Source organism: Rhinoraja longicauda, chromosome 12, assembly GCF_053455715.1.
Source record: "Rhinoraja longicauda isolate Sanriku21f chromosome 12, sRhiLon1.1, whole genome shotgun sequence".
NCBI lineage: Eukaryota > Metazoa > Chordata > Chondrichthyes > Rajiformes > Arhynchobatidae > Rhinoraja > Rhinoraja longicauda.
This window is the reverse complement of record NC_135964.1, coordinates 50207587-50228597: the sequence shown is the minus strand read 5'-3', so window position 1 is coordinate 50228597 and position 21011 is coordinate 50207587. Positions and strand designations below refer to the sequence as shown.

The 21011-nt window shown below is 45.9% G+C and overlaps 1 protein-coding gene across 2 annotated transcripts in view; it reads left to right on the top strand.

Annotated features, from left to right (window-relative positions):
• Window positions 1-21011, top strand: part of LOC144599006 (amyloid-beta precursor protein-like) — a 161654-nt gene that overhangs the window by 79645 nt on the left and 60998 nt on the right. For both annotated transcript variants that reach the window (XM_078409728.1, XM_078409727.1), the window contains exons 4-5: window positions 3224-3336; window positions 6948-7138. In XM_078409728.1, the coding sequence (XP_078265854.1) occupies window positions 3224-3336; window positions 6948-7138 (304 nt within the window). The remainder of the gene's footprint in view (window positions 1-3223; window positions 3337-6947; window positions 7139-21011) is intronic.

The following is a 21011-nucleotide window of genomic DNA, read 5'->3' as shown; positions in this document are numbered from 1 at the left end:
GCTAATCATTTTGTCACGTTGGCTGGGGTCTGTCAGAGTCTTCGAGGCTGTTGCCACAATTTTTTTTTTTAAACCGTGACGCGCTAAGTCGTCACGAATGAAAGGACGTATTTTTCCTTTTTTTTCCCCCAATGAATGTGCATTGCATTTCACATTCAATGCTGAGTAGGATCGTGCGAGTTAGGTCCTGGCCAGTAGAGTTTTGACTTAAGAGGATAGAGAATGGGGAAGGCAGTACCAAAAAATAAATTAGGATAGCTTGGCCAGAGGTAACAAAAAAGACAGTGCTGAAGTAACTCAGCAGGTCAGGCAGCATCTCTGGAGAACATGGATAAATGACGTTTTGGGTCAGGACCCTCCTTCAGAATGCTTAACCAGCATCTGTATTTCCTTCCCCCCCCCCCCCCCCCCCCCCACATCTTCCAGAGATAACAAAACTGTTGAAGTTTTTAGGTTGGACATGTTAGAGGCAGGAAGCATGTTCCCAATGTTGGGGGAGTCCAGAACCAGGGGCCACAGTTTAAGAATAAGGGGTAGGCCATTTAGAACAGAGATGAGGAAAAACTTTTTTAGTCAGAGAGTTGTGAATCTGTGGAATTCTCTGCCTCAGAGGGCAGTGGAGGCCAATTCTCTGAATACATTCAAGAGAGAGCTAGATAGAGCTCTTAAGGATAGCGGAGTCAGGGGGTATGGGGAGAAAGCAGGAACGGGGTACTGATTGAGAATGATCAGCCATGATCACATTGAATGGCGGTGCTGGCTCGAAGGGTCGAATGGCCTACTCCTGCACCTATTGTCTATTGTCTATTGTCAACCTAACAGCTCCTGCATTTTGAGGAATTTGGTGTCATGATTCTCATGTAATCAGCCCCATTTTACCTTGATCTTGTTTTACTCTTCGCTGACAGTAACATAAATTTGACAAACAAAATGCTGGAGGAACTCAGCGAACTGACCAGGCAGCATCTGTGGAGGGAAAAGGACAGGTGATGTTTTGACCCGCTGAGTCTCTCCAGCATTTTGTGCCTTTCTTTGATATAAACCAGCGTCTGTAGTTCCAGCCTGTGCATAAGCATGAGCGTTTGGGAGACTGGTGGGATGGATTTGCAGGGCCGCAGGCACCTGATGCTCTGTGGGAACTCTATTCACTGCAGAAGTTCCAACTTGTGAACTTTTTGGGTTGCGCGCATTTTTATGGAACAAATTACTGCCAGAACGTAGGGACGATTGTACTGCAGCGTGGGCCGGCTGAAATATCAACTATAGAGATGCTCACATCTTCAATTATTTGAATTTGGTTAGTTTTCCAATATCAATATTTGCAGTTAAATATTTGTACACTAAACCAGTGTGATTAATATAACCGAGAGAATGCAATTGTTTTCATTATTAACATTTCACCTCCATGCAACACAACTGCCTGGATATTAGGGATAGCCCCCTGCTTTCAGTCTTCGTGGGACAATAGACAATAGGTGCAGGCGTAGGCCATTCGGCCCTTTGAACCGGCACCACCATTCAATGTGTTCATGGCTGATCATTCTCAATCAGTACCCCGTTCCTGCCCTCTCCCTATACCCCACTGACTCCACTATCTTTAAGAGCTCTATCTACCTCTCTCTTGAAAGCTTTCAGAGAATTGGCCTCCACTGCCTTCTGAGGCAGAGAATTCCACGGATTTACAACTCTCTGACTGAAAACGTTTTTCCTCATCTCAGTTCTAAATGGCCTACCCCTTATTCTTAAACTGTGGCCCCTGGTTCTGGACTCCCCCAACATTGGGAACATGTTTCTTGCCTCTAACGTGTCCAACCCCTTAATAATCTTGTACGTTTTGATAAGATCCCCTCTCGTCCTTCTAAATTCCAGTGTATACAAGCCTAGCCGCTCCAATCTTTCAACATGTGACAGTCCCGCCATTCCGGGAATTAACCTGGTAAGCCTACGCTGCACGCCTTCAATAGCAAGAATATCCTTCCTCAAATTTGGAGACCAAAACTGCACACAGTACTCCAGGTGCAGTCTCACTAGGGCCCTGTACAACTGCAGAAGGACCTCTTTGTTCCTATACTCAACTACTCTTGTTATGAAGGCCAACATTCCATTGGCTTTCTTCACTGCCTGCTGGGCATCACATTGAACACCACATGACACTATTTTTCCCAAGTTGGTCAGATCTTTAGATTTTAGAGTTACAGCTGTTAAAGTTCGTTTCTTAAAACAGACAACATAAACGGTTAAAGGTAAACCAAGCAAAGCTTTAATTATCGTCAGACGGGAGTGGGAGGATCAGTGCTAAGGGTGTATGACCAGACTCAGCACTCCCCTTGCTTCCACTCTCAGATACAGCATTTTCGCAGCATTTTTATACAGAATTTGCAGCAAGAATGTTTAACACAACATTTCCTTCAAATTAATAACAGATTGTTTCCTGCCCAATATTCTTATCACTCTAGTGTCATAAAATGTTTCACACAAAGTCATTGGTCAAAGGTAAGGATCCTTATTATACCACAGAAGGTCATGTTTGCACAATTCCACAATCAGTCAGCAATTAACTACATCCCAATCTCGGCGGAAACATTGTTCTCATCATTCCAATACGCACTCCCCAAGCAAAAGGGGGGGAAGTACTATCAGCCTGGCTGGTGTACAAGATTTAGGAGTTATATCCTGTCAGGTGCAATATTGCAAACATCAGCTATTCAGAGTTCAGGCACTTTATTCATTCTACCATTTTATTATGGTCAAGCATCTCATCATGTAAACTTAATATCCATTAACTCTTTCACAGCGTGGAAGCAGGCCCTTCGACCGACCGTGGCTGCACCGTCCAGCCATCACCCGCACACTGGGGACATTTACAATTTCACCAAAGCAAATTAACTACAAACCTGGAGTGTGGGAGGAATCCAGAGCATCAGGATGGGTTTTCCATACCACCCATAGTCAGGATCAAACCCGGGTCTCGGGCACTGTACAGCAGCAACTCTACTGCTGCGTCTCTGTGCCGCGCTGGCAAAAAATAATTGGAATTAAATGTGTTTTTAGGTTGAGTAGCTCTCTGTGTTAAACCCAACGGTGTATGGGGTAAAGTGCTTGATAATTTTTACCTTTGTTTTTGATGTTGAATTCATTAGTTGCATGACCCGATCGTGAAGTTGATTTTTGCTGTTTGTTATCTGATGATGCTATTAAAGCTCTTCTTTGCCCTAACCCACAGTTGGTGAATTCGTAAGTGATGCCCTCCTTGTTCCAGACAAGTGCAAATTTCTGCACCGGGAGAAGATGGACACCTGTGAGAGCCATCTGTATTGGCACACTGTTGCGAAGGAGGTATGTTTGCTTTACTGAAAGGTGGGGTTGCCAACTTTCCCGTATTAGCGTGGATATCCCGTATGTTGGGCTAAATTAGTTTGTCCCGTACGGGACCGCCCTTGTCCCATTTTAGGCCCGGGTGCCAATGTAGGCCCGGACACTGTGGGCCCGGACTGTGTAGGCCCAGGGCCACTGGAGGCCCAGGCGCCGCCTAATGAAGGTTGCGTTGCAACCCGCCTCCCGGACCGGGCAGCCACCATTGTGGAGCAGGAGCACGTGGCCGCTGGCTGGGTGAGGTCAGGTGGTGCGCAGGGCGGTGACGTCACCTTTTGTCCCTTATTTGGGAGTGAGAAAGTTGGCAACCCTACTGAAAGGTTCTCCAGTGACTCAGCAAATACTTGTCTGCAGCTCGTGATTTATGTTCCTTATCACTCCATCAGCTAATTACTCTAAATTAAGGTTTTTGAATATTGGAGGAATGTATTTAAGCTGTGAATGAAATGTTGGCAGACCAATGTCATCTTAAGTGCCAAAATAGTTCTTGGTAATTTTCTTTCTGCCCTTAATGAGGGATATCTATTTTCCAATCTCGTGAATTGTGCCATTGTTCTCAAACTGGGAGGCCGTGAAGGACACAAAGAAAATGTCTCAATAGTTTTGCTCAACCTTTTTTTGTACATTTGTTGGAGTTAATTTACAATTCCTTGCCTCATCAGTTTCCCGTGAGCCCCTGATTTTTTTGCCTTGATGATAGCTACCTCTTTTCTACATTCTGTTCACATTTCTGAGGCAGCAGAGTTGGTCGGTTTATAGCCTTCGGTTTTCTATTCCAGTAGCATACACCGATCAGCAAAAACATTATGTCCACTGACAGGTAAAGTGAATATACTTGATTATCTTGTTACAATGGCACCTGTCAAGGGGTGGGATATATTAGGCAGCAAGTGAAGAGTCAGTTCTTGAAGTTGATGTGTTGGATGCAGGAGAAATGGGCAGGAGTAAAGACCTGAGCGACTTTGACAAGGGGCCAAATTGTTATGGCCAGACGACATGGTCAGAGCATCTCAACGGCAAGGCTTGTGGGGTGCTCCCGGTCAGCAGTGGTGAGTACCTACCGACAGTGGTCTGAGGAGGGACAAACCACAAACCGACGACAGGGTGTTGGGCGCCCAAGGCTCATCGATGTGCGAAGGCAACAAAGTCTATCCCGTCTGGTCCGAACCGACAGAAGGTCTACTGTGGCACAAGGCACAGAAAACGTTAATGGTGGTCACGGGAGGAATGTGTCACAATACACAGTGCATCGCACCCTGCTGCGTATGGGGCTGCACACGGAGGACCAACAGCATATTAGCCGTGTGGTCATAATGTTTTGGCTCATCAGGTCATAATGTTTTGTCTGATCGGTGTATACTCTTTCTGTTACCTTAATTCAGTGCCTGACAGGGTCTGAAAGTTTGGCTCTCTGGTGAAAGGAAGCATGTTCCCTGCATTGAGCTAGTGCAGCATAAGCACTGCTTTCTTCTTCATCGTTGATCATCCTTGCCTATACTCCATTTCATTGCAATTTGATCAAGCTGCATCAGGCTTTGACACATGGTGTTCAAGTTGGTTACCACACTCCCAACAGAAAGGTATACGCACTGGGGTGCTTGCCAATTTTGGTGCATGTAGTTGCCAGGTAATTCAGACTAATGGGTTGCATTGCTAGTTCATTTCTCCCTCTCCAGCTATATACTAAAATGAACATTGCATTTGTCCATTTTCTGGTCCTCCAGAGCGGGTTGAGGTGGGAAATATTATGTGAGAATTAATAGTACCAAGTTGTCCTTGTTCCTTCAGCTTCACAATCAATCCTTCAAGTAGTTGAACTGCGTCTTTCCAGACTTGGGCTTGGATCTCCAGGGATGATTTTTAATATGTCAGTCTACTGGCGAGTTCCCCGGTATAGAGCTATTCCATATGAATAATATCCATTGGCTGAAGGTTACCTTCCTACTGCTCCCATACCTCCCTTCATGTAGCCCCATTCCCTACGATAATTATGCCAAGCCATGGTAGTTCGTCAGAAATCTTCAGGCTGCACAACACAACACAGTTAAAATTCAGTGTGAATAAATCGTTCAGTGCAGGAAAAATGGTTCTAATTGTTGGGTTCTTGCATGCTGCCAGTCAGTTTTCTAGCCGGGCAAAGCTGCTATTATCTCAGCATTGTTTAATTATTTTTGCTATTTGCTGATGGGAGGACAAATAGTAGGGAGGCAGGTGGCGGTAAGGAAGTCCAGGCATGTTTTGCACTTTCTTTGTATCTGGTTCTCCAGTAACTTCCTTTCGAGGCTAGGGATTTTCAGTATTACGGAGTTCTCCGTCTTTGAGTAGTGCTCTCCCTCTTACACTAGGCCACTGCCTCCATTTTGAACAGCAGTAATCTTTGTAAAGAGATTGTTCCTTTCCTCGTCCACGTTTCACTCCATCCCGCCCACCTTTACTTGGGTGTACAAGTGTTCCCCTTTATTTTTATATGCGTATTTGTTTTCTTGCGTGCCAAACATTTTACATGGTGTGTAAGCACAAAGGAAATAGTTTCTCTTGGAATATTCCTAAAGATCAGATACTTGCTGTCCACTTGAACTGGAAAGAGGTTTGTGTGGGAGGGGAAAAAAAAAGCTAGTGCAACTTTACCTTGAACGGAATAAAGCTCACTTCAAGAAAATCTCTAACCTAGACCAGGTAGACACAAAATGGCGGCATGGTGGCGCAGTGGCAGAGTTGCTGCCTTACAGCGAATGCAGCGCCGGAAACTCAGGTTCGATCCTGACTACGGGCGCCGTCTGTACGGAGTTTGTACGTTCTCCCCGTGACCTGCGTGGGTTTTCTCCGAGATCTTCGGTTTCCTCCCACTCTCCAAAGACGTACAGGTATGTAGGTTAATTGGCTGGGTTAATTAAATGTAAAAATTGTCCCTAGTGTGTGAAGGATAGTGTTAATGTGCGGGGATCGCTGGGCGGCGCGGACCCGGTGGGCCGAAGGGCCTGTTCCGCGCTAGATTTTAGAAAATCTAAAATCTAAAATGCTGGAGTAACTGCAGATGCTGGTTAAAATCGATGGTAGACACAAAATGCTGGAGTAACTCAGCGGGTCAGGCAGCATCTGGGGAGAGAAGGAATGGGTGACATTTCGGCTCGAGACCCTTCCTCAGACTGATCAGTCTCCCCGTGACCTGCGTGGGTTTTCTCCGAGATCTTCGGTTTCCTCCCACTCTCCAAAGACGTACAGGTATGTAGGTTAATTGGCTGGGTTAATTAAATGTAAAAATTGTCCCTAGTGTGTGTAGGATAGTGTTAATGTGCGGGGATCGCTGGGCGGCGCGGACCCGGTTGGCCGAAGGGCCTGTTTCCGCGCTAGATTTTAGAAAATCTAAAATCTAAAATGCTGGAGTAACTGCAGATGCTGGTTAAAATCGAAGGTAGCGTTACTCCAGCATTTTGTGTCTACCTTCGATTTTAACCAGCATCTGCAGTTTTTTTTCCTACTCACTTCAAGAAAATCTCTAACCTGGACCAGGTCTTGTTCGGATCCCCAGAACCCATGGGAATTTTGACCGTTTTGATTCTTTGTACTTTCCCCAGACCTGTGGTGACAAGATCATGAATCTCCACGACTACGGTATGCTGCTGCCCTGCGGCATTGACGAGTTTCGAGGAGTAGAATTTGTTTGCTGCCCCTTCCCCGAAGAAAACGACAAGATTGACTCGGACATGGATGAGGAAGATTCAGATGTCTGGTGGGGAGGAGATGATGCAGATTATGCCGATGGCGGGTAAGGGTTATGTTGCTGCATATTAATGATTTTCGGCAGCTTCATGCATTGAGAATATCAAAGGTGACGAATGAACCTTGCGGATTTTAAATTCCATTAATATTATAGATTTGCATTTCACAAGTATGCTCAAAATGAAACCAGTCAGTGCATTCCACTTGCCTTAATGTGTTAGAATGTACATCATGCTGTTTGCAATCCTAAAACAATGTTATAATAATATCTAAAACTGGGCACCATAATATTTTTTGGTACACATCTTCACATTCGTGTTTTTTTTTTACTTGCTTGCTGAAAGTGATTGTTGAGTCCTCGGTGGATGCTGATATCTAATCAATTTAGTTTTGGTTATAGTTCTATCAGTGCATTGCTGTCTGTTTACACTTTTATATACTGGGCAAAGATTGAACAGCATGTTCTATTAACTAAAGTTATGCAAAACCAACAGTGCGAGTCAGATAGTGTGAGCTGTTGAAGAAATTTCTAACCTTGAGGGTCTTTCAAGTGAAGATTCTTGAGACTTACTGGATCAAATACTGACACAGTTTGAAGAAGGATCCCGACCAGAAACGTCACCCATTCCTTCTCTCCCGAGATGCTGCCTGAGTAACTCCAGCATTTTGTGTCTACCTGACACAAGTATGGTCAGTCTGAAGGAGGACCCCGACCTGAAACATCACCTATCCATGTTCTCCAGAGCTGCTGCCTGACCTGCTGAGTTACTCCTGCAATTTGTGTCCTTTTATTATTGGCAGTCCATGCAGCTGTCCGATCTTGGGGGACCTGATGGAATATTACCATTAATTCCACCCATGTTAGGAATGTCGTGACCCAAAACGCACACGCGAATATTTAGATTGGACATGTTCGGGTTTAATTGTGTGATCTCCTAACGTTCTATGTTACAGTTAATTGTGTAAGTTACCATGTCCATCAAGGAGAATGGTAAATTAGCAATAAGAGAACAAAAGTACCTCATTAGTATTCATCAACTTGGAAAAACGACTGCCACCTTACATGAACCCCAGAAATAATTAGTGAGCGTTCGCCTTCAATTTAATAAAACCTTTCTTTTTGAAACTTGTTTACGCGCTGCTGTTGGTCACACAAGGATGCATTGAAAATTAACTGCTTTTGAAATAATTGACAATACATCATTAATTTTACAAGAGTTTGAACATGCCCTTCTTGGCAAAAACTTTTTACAAATAATTACTCCTTTGAAGTATCGCACCAGTGTGAATATTTTTGAAGCTAATTGATTTTTCATTGTTCAACTTTGTTATTAATCGACATCCTTTTAAGAATAATTGATTGCGTCCTTTTTGTCTCGTCGTTTTTCAGTTTTCAGCCATTGGAGGGGATCTTATCGAAACGTATAAGATTAATAAGGGGTTGGACACGTTAGAGGCAGGAAACATGATCCCAATGTTGGGGGAGTCCAGAACAAGGGGCCACAGTTTAAGAATAAGGGGTAGGCCATTTAGAACTGAGATGAGGAAAAACTTTTTCAGTCAGAGAGTTGTGAATCTGTGGAATTCTCTGCCTCAGAAGGCAGTGGAGGCCAATTCTCTGAATGCATTCAAGAGAGAGCTAGATAGAGCTCTTAAGGTTAGCGGAGTCAGGTGGTATGGGGAGAAGGCAGGGACGGGGTACTGATTGAGAATGATCAGCCATGATCACATTGAATGGTGGTGCTGGCTCGAAGGGCCGAATGGCCTCCTACTGCACCTATTGTCTATTAGCCCTGAAAGTCTTCAAAATAGTTTAGCCTTGGCTCAGGGCAAGATTATTGTGAGTGTAAGCGTTGATGGTGTTTATGTATGTCTTTGTCTCGAAAGGAAAGTTATTATTCAGCAAGCACTCAGCGCATGTTCTATTCCTAGACCTCATTGTAAGCCATTTCATTACTAACGCCCACCAGTCACTTAACAAATTTTATGTCTTCATAAATAAATAGGATTGGCTTGCTGGGCGCATTGTCATTAGCAGCTCAGCCATGACGATCATTCTTCGGAGAATCAATGCAAATATTAAAGCAGATCTGTTGATAGAGGGCCTCCATCAAAATGGAAACCTAACTGCGGCCAAATGTAATCAATATTAAAAAGCGGCACTCTTGCTGAATAGAAAACATGCATCAGTCGCCAGTTCTAGCGTGCTGATCTCAGGATTTGCACTTCTTTTGCGTGCTTTTCTTTTTTTTTTCTTGCTTCGTGTTCTCTCCTCCCTCCACCCCCCCCCCCCCCCCCCCCGCCCGCAATCAGTCTGGAGAAGGGTCGCGACCCGAAATGTCACCTAGCAGTTTTCTCCAGTGACATTGCCTGACCCGCTGAGTTACCCCAGCATTTTGTGTCTATCTTTGCTCTTCGTTTGCAGTTTTTACCAAAGGACAAATCTGAGCGGTGGTTTCCTGCAATTCACTCGCGCCCTCACCTCCAACCCCCCCCCCCCCCCCCTCAATAAATCTGAAGGACCTGAAATTTTGCCTATCCATGTTATACCCAGTTGTCTGACCAGCTGAGTTGCTACTATTTTTATAAACCAACATTTAAGGTGGCACAGCTGGTAGAGCTGCTGCCGCACAGCACCAGGGACTGGCTCGATCCTGACCATGGGTGCCATCCGTGTGGATTTTGCACGTTCCTCTTGTGACCAGATGGGTTTACTCCCAAGTGCTCCAGTTTCCTCCCGCATCCCAAAATTATGAGGGTTTGTAGATTAATTGGCTTCTGTACATTATTCCCAATGTGTGGGGAGTGCATGAGAAAGTGGGGACAACAAGGAACCAGTGCAAACGGGTTGGCATCGGTGGCCGGACATGGACCGAAGGGCCTGTTTCCATGCTGTATCTCTCAGCAGTTGCCGTTCAATTGTTGTATGCAATTCAGTCACTTGGCTGTTATTTGTATACGAGTATTGACTCGAAGGTATTTATTTCACAAAATGCTGGAGTAACTCAGCAGGTCAGGCAGCTTCTCAGGAGAGAAGGAATGTGTGACGTTTCGGGTCGAGTCCCTTCTTGAGACTGAGTATTGACTGATGTTTTAAACAGGAGCAGTCAAAGCTAAACTTCCATTTTGTCCACAGCGGATATAATCCACGAACTAATGGTGGTCTGGTGTCCTCCTCCCGACACGTTCTAACACCAAAGTGCTGAGGTCGTTTCTAACATTCCCTCTCTCTTGCTCTGCCTGGAACAAGCTAAGCTCCACATTGTGGCGATATGACTCGCGTAATTGATCTTCCGCACAAGTGAGAAACCGTTGAAATGTCAGTTGTCTGGTGTCTTATTAGTTCCTGAATAATTAATGGCGTATTGAGGCCTGAAGGGACTTGCTGTTTGAAATGTTGCAGCCATCTGTCATTGCATTTGAAGTATCGAAGAACATGCTGGCATTGACTTCATTGTTTGTCTTGGTCACGATCTAAAATCCTATTGTCGAGTCAAGCCAAGTTTACCAACGTACGGTGAAATACAGCTACAATGCAAATCTAGCTGCAGCATCACAGGCACATAGACTCGGATGACAACACAACAACATGAATTTTACATGGATTACACACATTCTACAAAGCACTGAAAAGATAAAGTGTGCGCAAAATAAAACTGAATTAAGACGATGCAATGCAAGAAGTGACCGTGGTATTCGGTTGCTGAGGTAGGAATAGGGTGGTGTAGGATGATTCCCAACCTAATAGTTTTAGGAAACTTGTTATTCCTGAAGCTGGAGGTGTGAAGCATCAACCTTCTGAACCCCCTCTCCAACAGTAGATGCTCAAGTAGCTGCTTTCAATGGTGTGGAGGGCTCTGGCTATGATGGACGGGGCTGAATCCACCACTGTGCAGCCTCTTGCCCTCCTGTGCATTGCAATTGCTGTACCTGGCCATAATGCAACCAGTTGAGATACTCCCGACCCAATAGTGCAGTAGGAGGCCATTCGGCCCTTCGAGCCAGCACCACCATTCAATGTGATCACGGCTGATCATTCTCAATCAGTACCCCGTTCCTGCCTTTTCCCCACACCCCCTGACTCCGCTATCCTTAAGAGCTTTATCCAGCTCTCTCTTGAAAGCATTCAGAGAACTGGCCTCCACTGCCTTCTGAGGCAGAGAATTCCACAGATTTACAACTCTCTGACTGAAAAAGTTTTTCTTCATCTCTGTTGTAAATGGCCTACCCCTTATTCTTAAACTGTGGCCCCTGGTTCTGGACTCCCCTGACATTGGGAACATGTTTCCTGCCTCTAACGTGTCCAACCCCTTAATAATCTTATATGTTTCAATAAGATCCCCTCTCATCTTTCTAAATTCCATCCCCATTAAAGTGCATCCCCAGTCTGACGAAGGGTCCCGACCCAAAACGTCACCTGTCCATTTTCCTTAGATGCTGCCTGACCCGCTGAGTTACTCCAGCACTTTGTGTCCTTTTGTCCTTCTGTACAAGTATAAAGTATTCGGCGACATGCCAAATCTCCTTAAACTTCGAAGAAACTAGCCAGGCCCTGGATAGGGATATTAACGTGAAGGAATTTTAAGCTGCTCGCTGTCTCCACCACTGATTCACCAAACTCAAGCAAAATGTAGATGCGCACTTTGTCAGCATGGGCTGGTTGGGCTGAAGGGCCGGTGCTGCACTCTGTGACTCTGACTCTTTGTAAGCTGGCGCCTGTTCTCCCGCCTACCCCTTTCTGAAGCTGATGATTAGTTTTAATAAAAATGAACTGGAGACGTGGCTTATACCAAAGATAGGCAGCATCTCCAGTCAAAATGGACAGGTGACTTTAGAGATTCAGCAAGGAAACAGGCCCTTTGGCCCACCGAGACCGCACCGACCAGCGATCACCCCGTACGTACACTAGCACTATCCTTCACACTGGGGGCAATTTTACAACTTACTGAAGCCAATTAACCAACAAAACTGTGCGCCTTTGGAATGTGGGAGGAAACTGGAGCACCCAGAGAAAACCCAAGCGGCCACTGGGGGAACGTACAAACTCCGTACGGACAAGCACCTGTAGTCAGGATCGAACCCGGGTTCCTGGCTCGAAGGCAGCAACTCTACAACTGCACCTCTGGTCTAACTCTAAGAGTTCAAGGATTTGCCTCTAATTCAGTTCTGTGCGTTGTGAGGTGACTGAGCACATTGTGGTATCTGTAGACTCTGCTACAGTTTGTGCAGGAGGTGCGTGGCAGGACAGATGGGTATATATTTTGGGGTTGCTTTGCGCGTTCGCCATCTGTGTTTTTTGACGTTTTAGACTCTGGTTTGAAAACCATCCAGAACGTTGCTTTATCATAAGTCGTTGTATGCCCAAGATTCCCAAGAGTATTTTGAAATGTAACACTTTTCACCAGGAGGGCGTAAGAACAGACTTGAATCTTGTCCTCTGGCCACCTAGTGATCCCTTGCAGTGACTGAGCTTGGAGTAGAGAGTCTGGAATCAGGCTTGCGAACAATGCCTGCCATTTGGGGCCGACTGATTAGTAAGACATGCTCATGGGGTGAGGTTTCCTGGCATAAATGATAGTTAGAATCTTCTGGTATCCCGGCAACTTTCTCAGTGGAAGAAGAAAGATCTGGCGGGCCGCAGCCTGCAGTGGGGGAGTTCGGAAGCCGCCGAGGTCAACTCGAAGACCGGAGAGCCGAGGAGGAGGATGGCGACCGAATCGAGGAGAGGGACAGGTATTGCCTCCAGCGCCATCAAGGTCGGCTGCAGGAGCCACCCCCGGGATACAAAGACGGTCGGGTGAGGGGAGGGATGTCTGCTCGCAGGCCAGGTCGAGCTGGTTGAGCCTGACGGAGGAGGCCCTGCAGCAGTCTGGGGCTTACCTGGATCGGGATCTGCTCCAGTATATCGAGCACATGGACTGAACTTTGGACCTTTTGTAAATGGCGCCAAAATATAGCGACTCGTGCATGTGTGATCTCTGCAGGACGAATTTCACTGTGCAGTGCACACGTGACAATAAAGCATCATTAGATTTAGATTTAGAGATACAGCACGGAAACAGGCCCTTCGGTCCACCGAGTCCGCGCTGCCCAGCGATCCCCGCACATTAACACTATCCTACACACACTAGGGACAATTTTTACATTTACCCAGTCAATTAACCTACATACCTGTACGTCTTTGGAGTGTGGGAGGAAACCGAAGATCTCGGAGAAAACCCATGCAGGTCACGGGGAGAACGTACAAACTCCGTACAGACGGCGCCCGTAGTCAGGATCGAACCTGAGTCTCCGGCGCTGCATTCGCTGTAAGGCAGCAACTCTACCGCTGCGCCACCGTGCCGCCTTTAAATGTTCCATCATCCTGTAGCTCAGTCTGGTACGGAACCTGCGTGCTCCAGTCATTAGTGTGTTTGTGCCAACCATAGCAGCTACAGATCTGCCTGAGAATCCACCTGCTCAACTCTATGTGGAGGGAAGTGGGGGTGGGGGGGGAGGTTAGTACTGTCCTGCATTCCTAGAGAGAGAATGACTGATTCTGCTGGAGGCATAATTCACTGACAAGATGCAATTGGCAAGAGTCAAGTCAAGTCAATTTTATTTGTATAGCACATTTATAAACAACCCACGTTGACCAAAGTGCTGTACATCTAAGAACGAACATACAATGGCACACAAACATAACAGCACATACATAAACAGTTCACAGCGCCCCCTCAGAGGGCCTCAAACGCTAGGGAGTAGAAATAGGTTTTGAGCCTGGACTTGAAGGAGTCGATGGAGGGGGCAGTTCTGATGGGGAGAGGGATGCTGTTCCACAGTCTAGGAGCTGGAGTGGAGTGGAGTGGGGAAAGATAAGTTCAGTTCACCTCCTCCCAATGAAACATTTGATGAACTCTCTTGTCATGACTGACGAAGGCCTGTCGTATTAGGGAGATGATCATGTCTTCATGACGACATCCCTGATCCAAGCATTGAAAATCTGTTAAATTATTTCATCCTTGTTGCGAGACACAGGGTTGCGATAGTTACTGATGGCTTTTGAACGGGTCTCTGCCTTGTCTGCTTTGTTCTTCAGTAACCGAGTCGCAAAAACCATGAAAGCAACAGAAACAATGTTCAAGGTCTCGAGCATGCCTCAAGTTATCCCTACACAGAACCTGATGCCCCTGAACCATCAGTAGCTGCAGTACATCAACTCAGGTTCTGGTTTCCCTGATGTTTACTGTCATTTGTCCCTGTGAATTGCTCTTGGCTTCGCTATCAGCAAACACTAGGACTATTTTGACCAGAATGACCTGGAGAGCAAGGAACTGAGTGTAAATGTGAGGTACGCATAAATTATAAATTCCACTACGTCTCAATTGAATGAATTGAATTGAATAAATTTTATTAGCGAAGTATGTACACATACAAGGAATGTGCCTTGGTGCTTTGCCCGCAAGTAACAACACGACATACAGTAAACAATTAATAAAACATTAAGAATAAAACATAGTTTAAGCATGTGAATGAAATAAAATACCAGTGCAAAAGGAGTCTACAGTCTTTTTGTTATTGAGTATCTTGTATCTTGAGTTCATCACTTCCGAAGAGTCCACCAAGGACTATACTGGAAGGAACAGTTTTTACATTTTACTAGGGACCATTTTATTTCTTTAACGTTCACCAAGCCACTAACCGACAAACCTGTACGTCTTTGGAGTGTGGGAGGAAACCGAAGATCCTGGAGGAAACCCATGCAGGTCACGGGGAGAACGTACAAATTCCGTACAGACAGCACCCGTAGTCGGGATCGAACCCGGGTCTCCGGCCCTGCATTCGCTGTAAGGCAGCAACTCTACCGCTGCACCACCGTGCCGCCCAGTAGAGCTACTGCTCGTGGAAAAAAGCTGTTTTGGAACAGAAGCAGCTGTACAGACTCGCAGGCTGTGGAACTACAGGAACCCATGTTTAAAAACAGATAGTGGGTGGAAAAGTTGCATGTCCAGTAACTTGCTGATGACCATTCAGTCTGAAGAAGGGTCTCGACCCGAAACGTCACCCATTCCTTCTCTCCTGAGATGCTGCCTGACCTGCTGAGTTACTCCAGCATTTTGTGAATAAATACCTATGACATGAGGTTTTCTAAGTCCACCTCCTGCCCAAACACCCAAGGAACCCACCCTGCTGTGAGCCAAGAATGGAGGTGAACCTGTCAAGTCAAATTGATGGGTGAAGCTCGCTGGAAGGAACCGTGAGAAGATCTTCTCAACGATGACTCACTCCTTGTCATCATACCCCATAACTTCATTCCACAGCAAACTAGCCAGTCCAACTTTGCCATCACCCTTGGCAAGCTAGAGGACAAAGACCAAATGTCAGCTGAAAATCGGGGGCCTGCCTTGTGGGCAGACAATATCCATTAAAATTGATAGAGGGAAACATCAATCACAGCCTTGTGTCCTGTGTAAGTGATGGTATACCAGGGACAGAGGCATGACTTCATGAAGAATGATAGATTCCCCTGCTGTCTGCCTTGGGTGTCATCAATGGGGTCCTATTCAACCATTCCCAGTGGCAAAGATCTCCCAACTCCCAGGGGTTCTACTGTTATGTTACATCTGCCACATTAAAGCTGGTCGAAGCATTGTTTATGGTAGTCTGCACACAAGTTATAAATCTCCTGCTCCCACATTGATCCACGCAGAGTCCAGAAGAGATTGCCGTACAGAAGCACTAAGTGGAAGTCTTCAACTGTTTGCTCATTGCAAGGACCAATTATAATAAGGAAGATGCATAGATGTAGCATTTTGCGCACAGAATGCACTACAGCTGGTGATGAATGTTGCACGACAGTGGTCTTTGAACATGGCAAGCTCTTCTGAGCTGCAGCACCGTAGAATAATAGAATGAGACTCTACAGAAGGCCCGACGAAGACCCAGTCTGAGGAAGAGTCCCGACCTGAAACGTCACCCATCTATTTTCTACAGAGATGCTGCTGCCTGACCTGCTGAGTTACTCCAGCACTTTTGCCAGCATTTGCAGTTCCCTTTTTCCACCCTACAGGAAGCTGCCATTTGATCAACGTCTTTAGTGGCTCTTTAGAACTGCCTGTAACGTGTCCTTTCCTCCAAACCGCTGTTAAATTCTACAATTTTTAAATTGCAATTGAGCATCCTTCCTTTCAGAGAATGCATTCTGGATTGCAACATTCCATGTCACATGCTTGAGCTCAATCACTTTAAATCTAAGTACTCTGGATAATGAGCAGATAATCCATCTCAGGGATGTTAATTGATTAAAGAACTCCTTTGCTCGTCTATGAAATTATGCCTCGAGATCTCTTGCGTCCGTCCACCTGAGAAGGCATGGGCGCCGAGATTCATTTCAAGGGCTACTTCCAAGTGATAATTCTTTTGGCGTTTACTTCTCTTCGCATCTTGTGGGATCGTGCTAATGATTAAAATTGTGTGCGCAGAAATGTTAATTAGCGCAGCACATTAAATTGCAAATAGTAATGTGGTAATTGTGTTTGCAGGCTGTGCATGTGGAAACTGACCTTGTGACTGACTGGCGCCAGCCCAGAATGGTATCCCAGAATATATCTGATGCAAATACACTAATTACAGGGTAATAAAACTATTCACAGCCTTGGAATAATGTGTGCTTTTCATGCTGCATAATTAATTTTACCCCTGGAAAGAATACCATTTGCAGTAATCCAAAGTGCTTTAAATTTCCTTGAACAGACATCAGTTAAAATAACGCAATTTAAAATAATGTCTAAACAATTACTAGCTAATTAAATGCCCTTGTGTGGAATCTTGCTACGTTTTTAGCAGTTTCTGCACTGTTAGTGCCATCTTCCATTGCTATGCGATTAGAGCTGCCATCCAAGACTAGGTGTTTGAACTAATCAATGTGTGTCTTCTTCTTGGATGGATTTGATGATGCACTTCAATTATATTGAGGTAGCAGTTCCTTTCGTGTTCAGTTCAGTTTATTGTCACGTGTATCGAGGTAGGGTGAAAAGCTTTTGTTGCGTGCTTTCCAGTCAGCAGAAAGACAATACATGATTGCAATCGAGCCATTTACAGTGTAAAGATACATGATAAGGGAATAACATTTGGTGCAAGGTAAAGCCAGCCAAGTCCGATCAAGGATAGCACCTAGGGTCACCAAAGAGGTAGATAGTAGTTCAGCTCTCTGGTTGTGGTAAGATGATTCAGTTGCTTGATAACAGTTGGGAGAAAACTGTCCCTGAATCTGGAGGTGTGCGTTTTCACACTTCTGTAACTTTTGCCTGATGGGAGAGGGGAGAAGAGGGAGTGGCCAGGGTGCGACTCGTCCTTAATTATTCAGCTGGCCTTGCCGAGGCGGCATGAGGTATCGATGGAGTCAATAGAAGGGAGGTTGGTTTGTGAGAAGAGAGGTTGGTTTGTGAGAAGAGAGGTTGGTTTGCGGGGGTATGGGGAGAAGGCAGGAACGGGGTACTGATTGAGAATGATCAGCCATGATCACATTGAATGGTGGTGCTGGCTCGAAGGGCCGAATGGTCTCCTCCTGCACCTATTGTCTATTGTGAGGCTGCGTCCACAATTTGCTGCAATTTCTTGCGGTCCTGGATGAAGTTGATCCCAAACCAAGCTGTGATGCATCCCGATAGAATGCTTTCTGAATATGTGAAATACATCTGAATAATGCAATGCAATTCCCACCTTAAATTGGGAATCGACTATCTCACTTTCCAAAATGCAAATTGTGGTTGGTAGCAGTCACTGGGAGTGTGTTCGGATTGGTGTCTATTCTTTTATAATGAATATGAACGTGATTTGCGAGGGACCCGCTATTTTGTCAGGTGGTGATTCCACTAACCGGAATTATAGAAACAAGGAACTGCAGATGTTGGTTTACAAAGAAAGACGCAAAATGCTGGAGTCATTCCAGCTGTTATCAGGCAACGGAACCATCCTATCAACAGTTTGAGAGTGGTCCTGAGCTACTATCTACCTCACGGGCGACCCTCGGACTACCTTTAATTGGACTTTACTGGACTGTATCTTGCACTAAATGTTATTCCCTCTATCATGGTATTTATTCACAAAATGCTGGAGTAACTCAGCGGGTCAGGCACCATCTCAGGAGAGAAGGAATGGGTGACATTTCGGGTCGAGACCCTTCTTCAGACTTGAAGTCTGAAGAAGGGTCTCGACCCGAAACGTCACCCATTCCTTCTCTCCTGAGATGCTACCTGACCTGCTGAGTTACTCCAGCATTTTGTGAATAAATACCTTCGATTTGTACCGGCATCTGCAGTTATTTTCTTATATTCCCTCTATCATGTATCTGTGCACTGTAGATGGCTCAATTGTAATCATGCACTGTCTATCCGCTGACTGGTCAGCACGCAACAAAGGCTTTTCCCTGTACCTCGGTACACGTGACAGTAAACTGAACTAATTCAACAGGTCGGAAAGCATCTCTGGAGAACATGGGTAGGTGACATTTCGGGTACTGGCTGAAGAAGGATCCCAACCCGAAATGTCACTTATCCATGTTCTCTCAGGATGCTGCCTGACCTGCTGAGTTACTCAAACACTTTTTTTTTTAAACTGGAATTATAGGCTGCGACAAGAAGAATTCCTGTCCTTATTTCAGTTTTCAAAATGCCACCATGTGCGCTAATAGACAATTTCACGCTACGCTAGAGTGTACAGATAGTCGACAGATTTGGCAGGGCTTGCATGCCATCAAATCTACGAGGCAAAACCAGGTAGTAAATGAAGAAGAATGCATCAGTAGAGCTGCTCATGTAAGAAAATAACTGCAGATGCTGGTACAAATCGAAGGTATTTATTTCACAAAATGCTGGAGTAACTCAGCAGGTCAGGCAGCATCGCAGGAGAGAAGGAATGGGTGACTTTTCGAGTCGAGACCCTTCTTCAGACTGAAGAAGGGTCTCGACCCGAAACGTCACCCATTCCTTCTCTCCCGAGAGGCTGCCTGACCTGCTGAGTTACTCCAGCATTTTGTGAAATAAATACCTTCCATCAGTAGAGCTCAATGCTTTTTGAGTCCAGTGCTTTGAAAGGAATAATGATGATGCACCTACACCATCCCCCACAACCCCTGATGATTCCTTCATCCTGGTCTCTGAGTCTGATGTCAGAGCATCCTTTAAGAAGGTTAAAATCACAAGAAGCATTCAGCTAAGGTGTTGACCAGGCGGAGACCGGAGACCCTTGAGGTCCAACTGGTTTGGATTTTTTTGAGACTTTATATCATGGTGTGCTATAGCAGTTCTAACGCATAGGTACATAAGAACCTGCAACGCACACGAACATAAACCATGACTCCCCTCCATCTAAAGCAGTACCTGTGAATTACAGCAATTAAATTAGAAGCTTGGTAAATTGGCCAATTAGTCAATTTAGTGACTGATATCAACAAGGCTTGCACAAGGGGTGCGGCCCTGTCTGGGTACGGACCGGTCGAGGGAAGTGCCCTGTGAGAAAAGTGCGAGTCTTTGGCTGCGAGTCTAAGTGCCCTGTGAGAAAAGTGCGAGTCTGGCTGCGAGTCTAAGTGCCCTGTGAGAATAGTGCGAGTCTTTGGCTACGAGTCTAAGTGCCCTGTGAGAAAAGTGAGAGTCTTTGGCTGTGAGTCTTCGGCGAGGAGGCTGAGGTGAGGAGGATACGCTTGTTTTTAAGCCTGATTCGTTTTTGACACTAAAGTAATGGCGGACAAGTTGGTGAAGTGTGTTTCCTGCAGGATGTGGGAAGGTAGGGACTCAGCTGGAGCTTCTGGGAGCTACACCTGCAAGAACTGTGTCCAGGTGCAGCTCCTGAATGGACATGTGGTGGAGTTGGAAAAGCAGCTGGATGATCCAGGAATGCGGGAATTTCCTGGACAGGACCTACTGTGAGGCTGTCACGCCAAGGGTCCAGGTCGAGCGAAGGTGGGAGACCGTTTCAAAGGGGAGTAAACGTGGACTACAGGAGACCCCGGTGGCTGTGCCTATTGCAAACAGGTACACCCGCTTGGGAGCTGTCGGGACAGAAGACGTTTCCAGTCCGGGCGGCGGACAGGTTGGTGGCTCTAATCCAGGCAAGGAGACCCGACCGGGGAGACCGAAGTCAGGAAGAGCCATAGTAGTGGGCGACTCCATTGTCCGAGGTACGGACAGTAGATTCTGTGGCGGCAGGCGGGACTTGAGGATGGTCTGTTGCCTCCCTGGTGCCAGGGTTCAAGACATCACGGACTGGCTTCAGAACATCCTAGCGAGAGAAGGTGATCAACCGGAAGTAGTTGTGCACGTGGGCACGATCGACGTCGGTAGGAAGAGGAAGGAGGTACTGCAACGTGAGTTTAGAGAGTTAGGAAGAAGACTGAGAAGTCGGACGTCGAGGGTGGTTATCTCTGGACTGCTTCCTGTACCTCGTGCTAGTGAGGGCAGGAACAGAGAGATCGGGGATATGAATCTATGGCTGTAGGGTTGGTGCAGGGAGCAGGGATTTAGATTTCTAGACCACTGGGATCTCTTCTGGGGTAGGGGTGACCTGTACAAAAGGGACGGGTTACACCTTAACAGCAGGGGGACCAACATTCTGGCAGGCAGGTTTGCTAGTGTTACACGTGTGGGTTTAAACTAAGTAGTGGGGGGGAGGGGTTGACAAATTGGGAATATGAAGATGGAGTTAAAGGGGAAGCGAATACAGGAGAAATTGCAAAGGACTAGAATAAATGGGAAGGAAAGTTCTAGATGGGATAAGAGAGTAAGGTCAGGGCCAATGGTGACCGGTGTGAGAGGGAACGTGAATACCGAAGTGAAAGTGTTGTATTTAAATGCGCAAAATATAAAAAATAAAGTGGATGAGCTTGAGGCTCAGTTAGACATTGGCAAGTATGACGTTGTGGGAATTACAGAAACATGGCTACA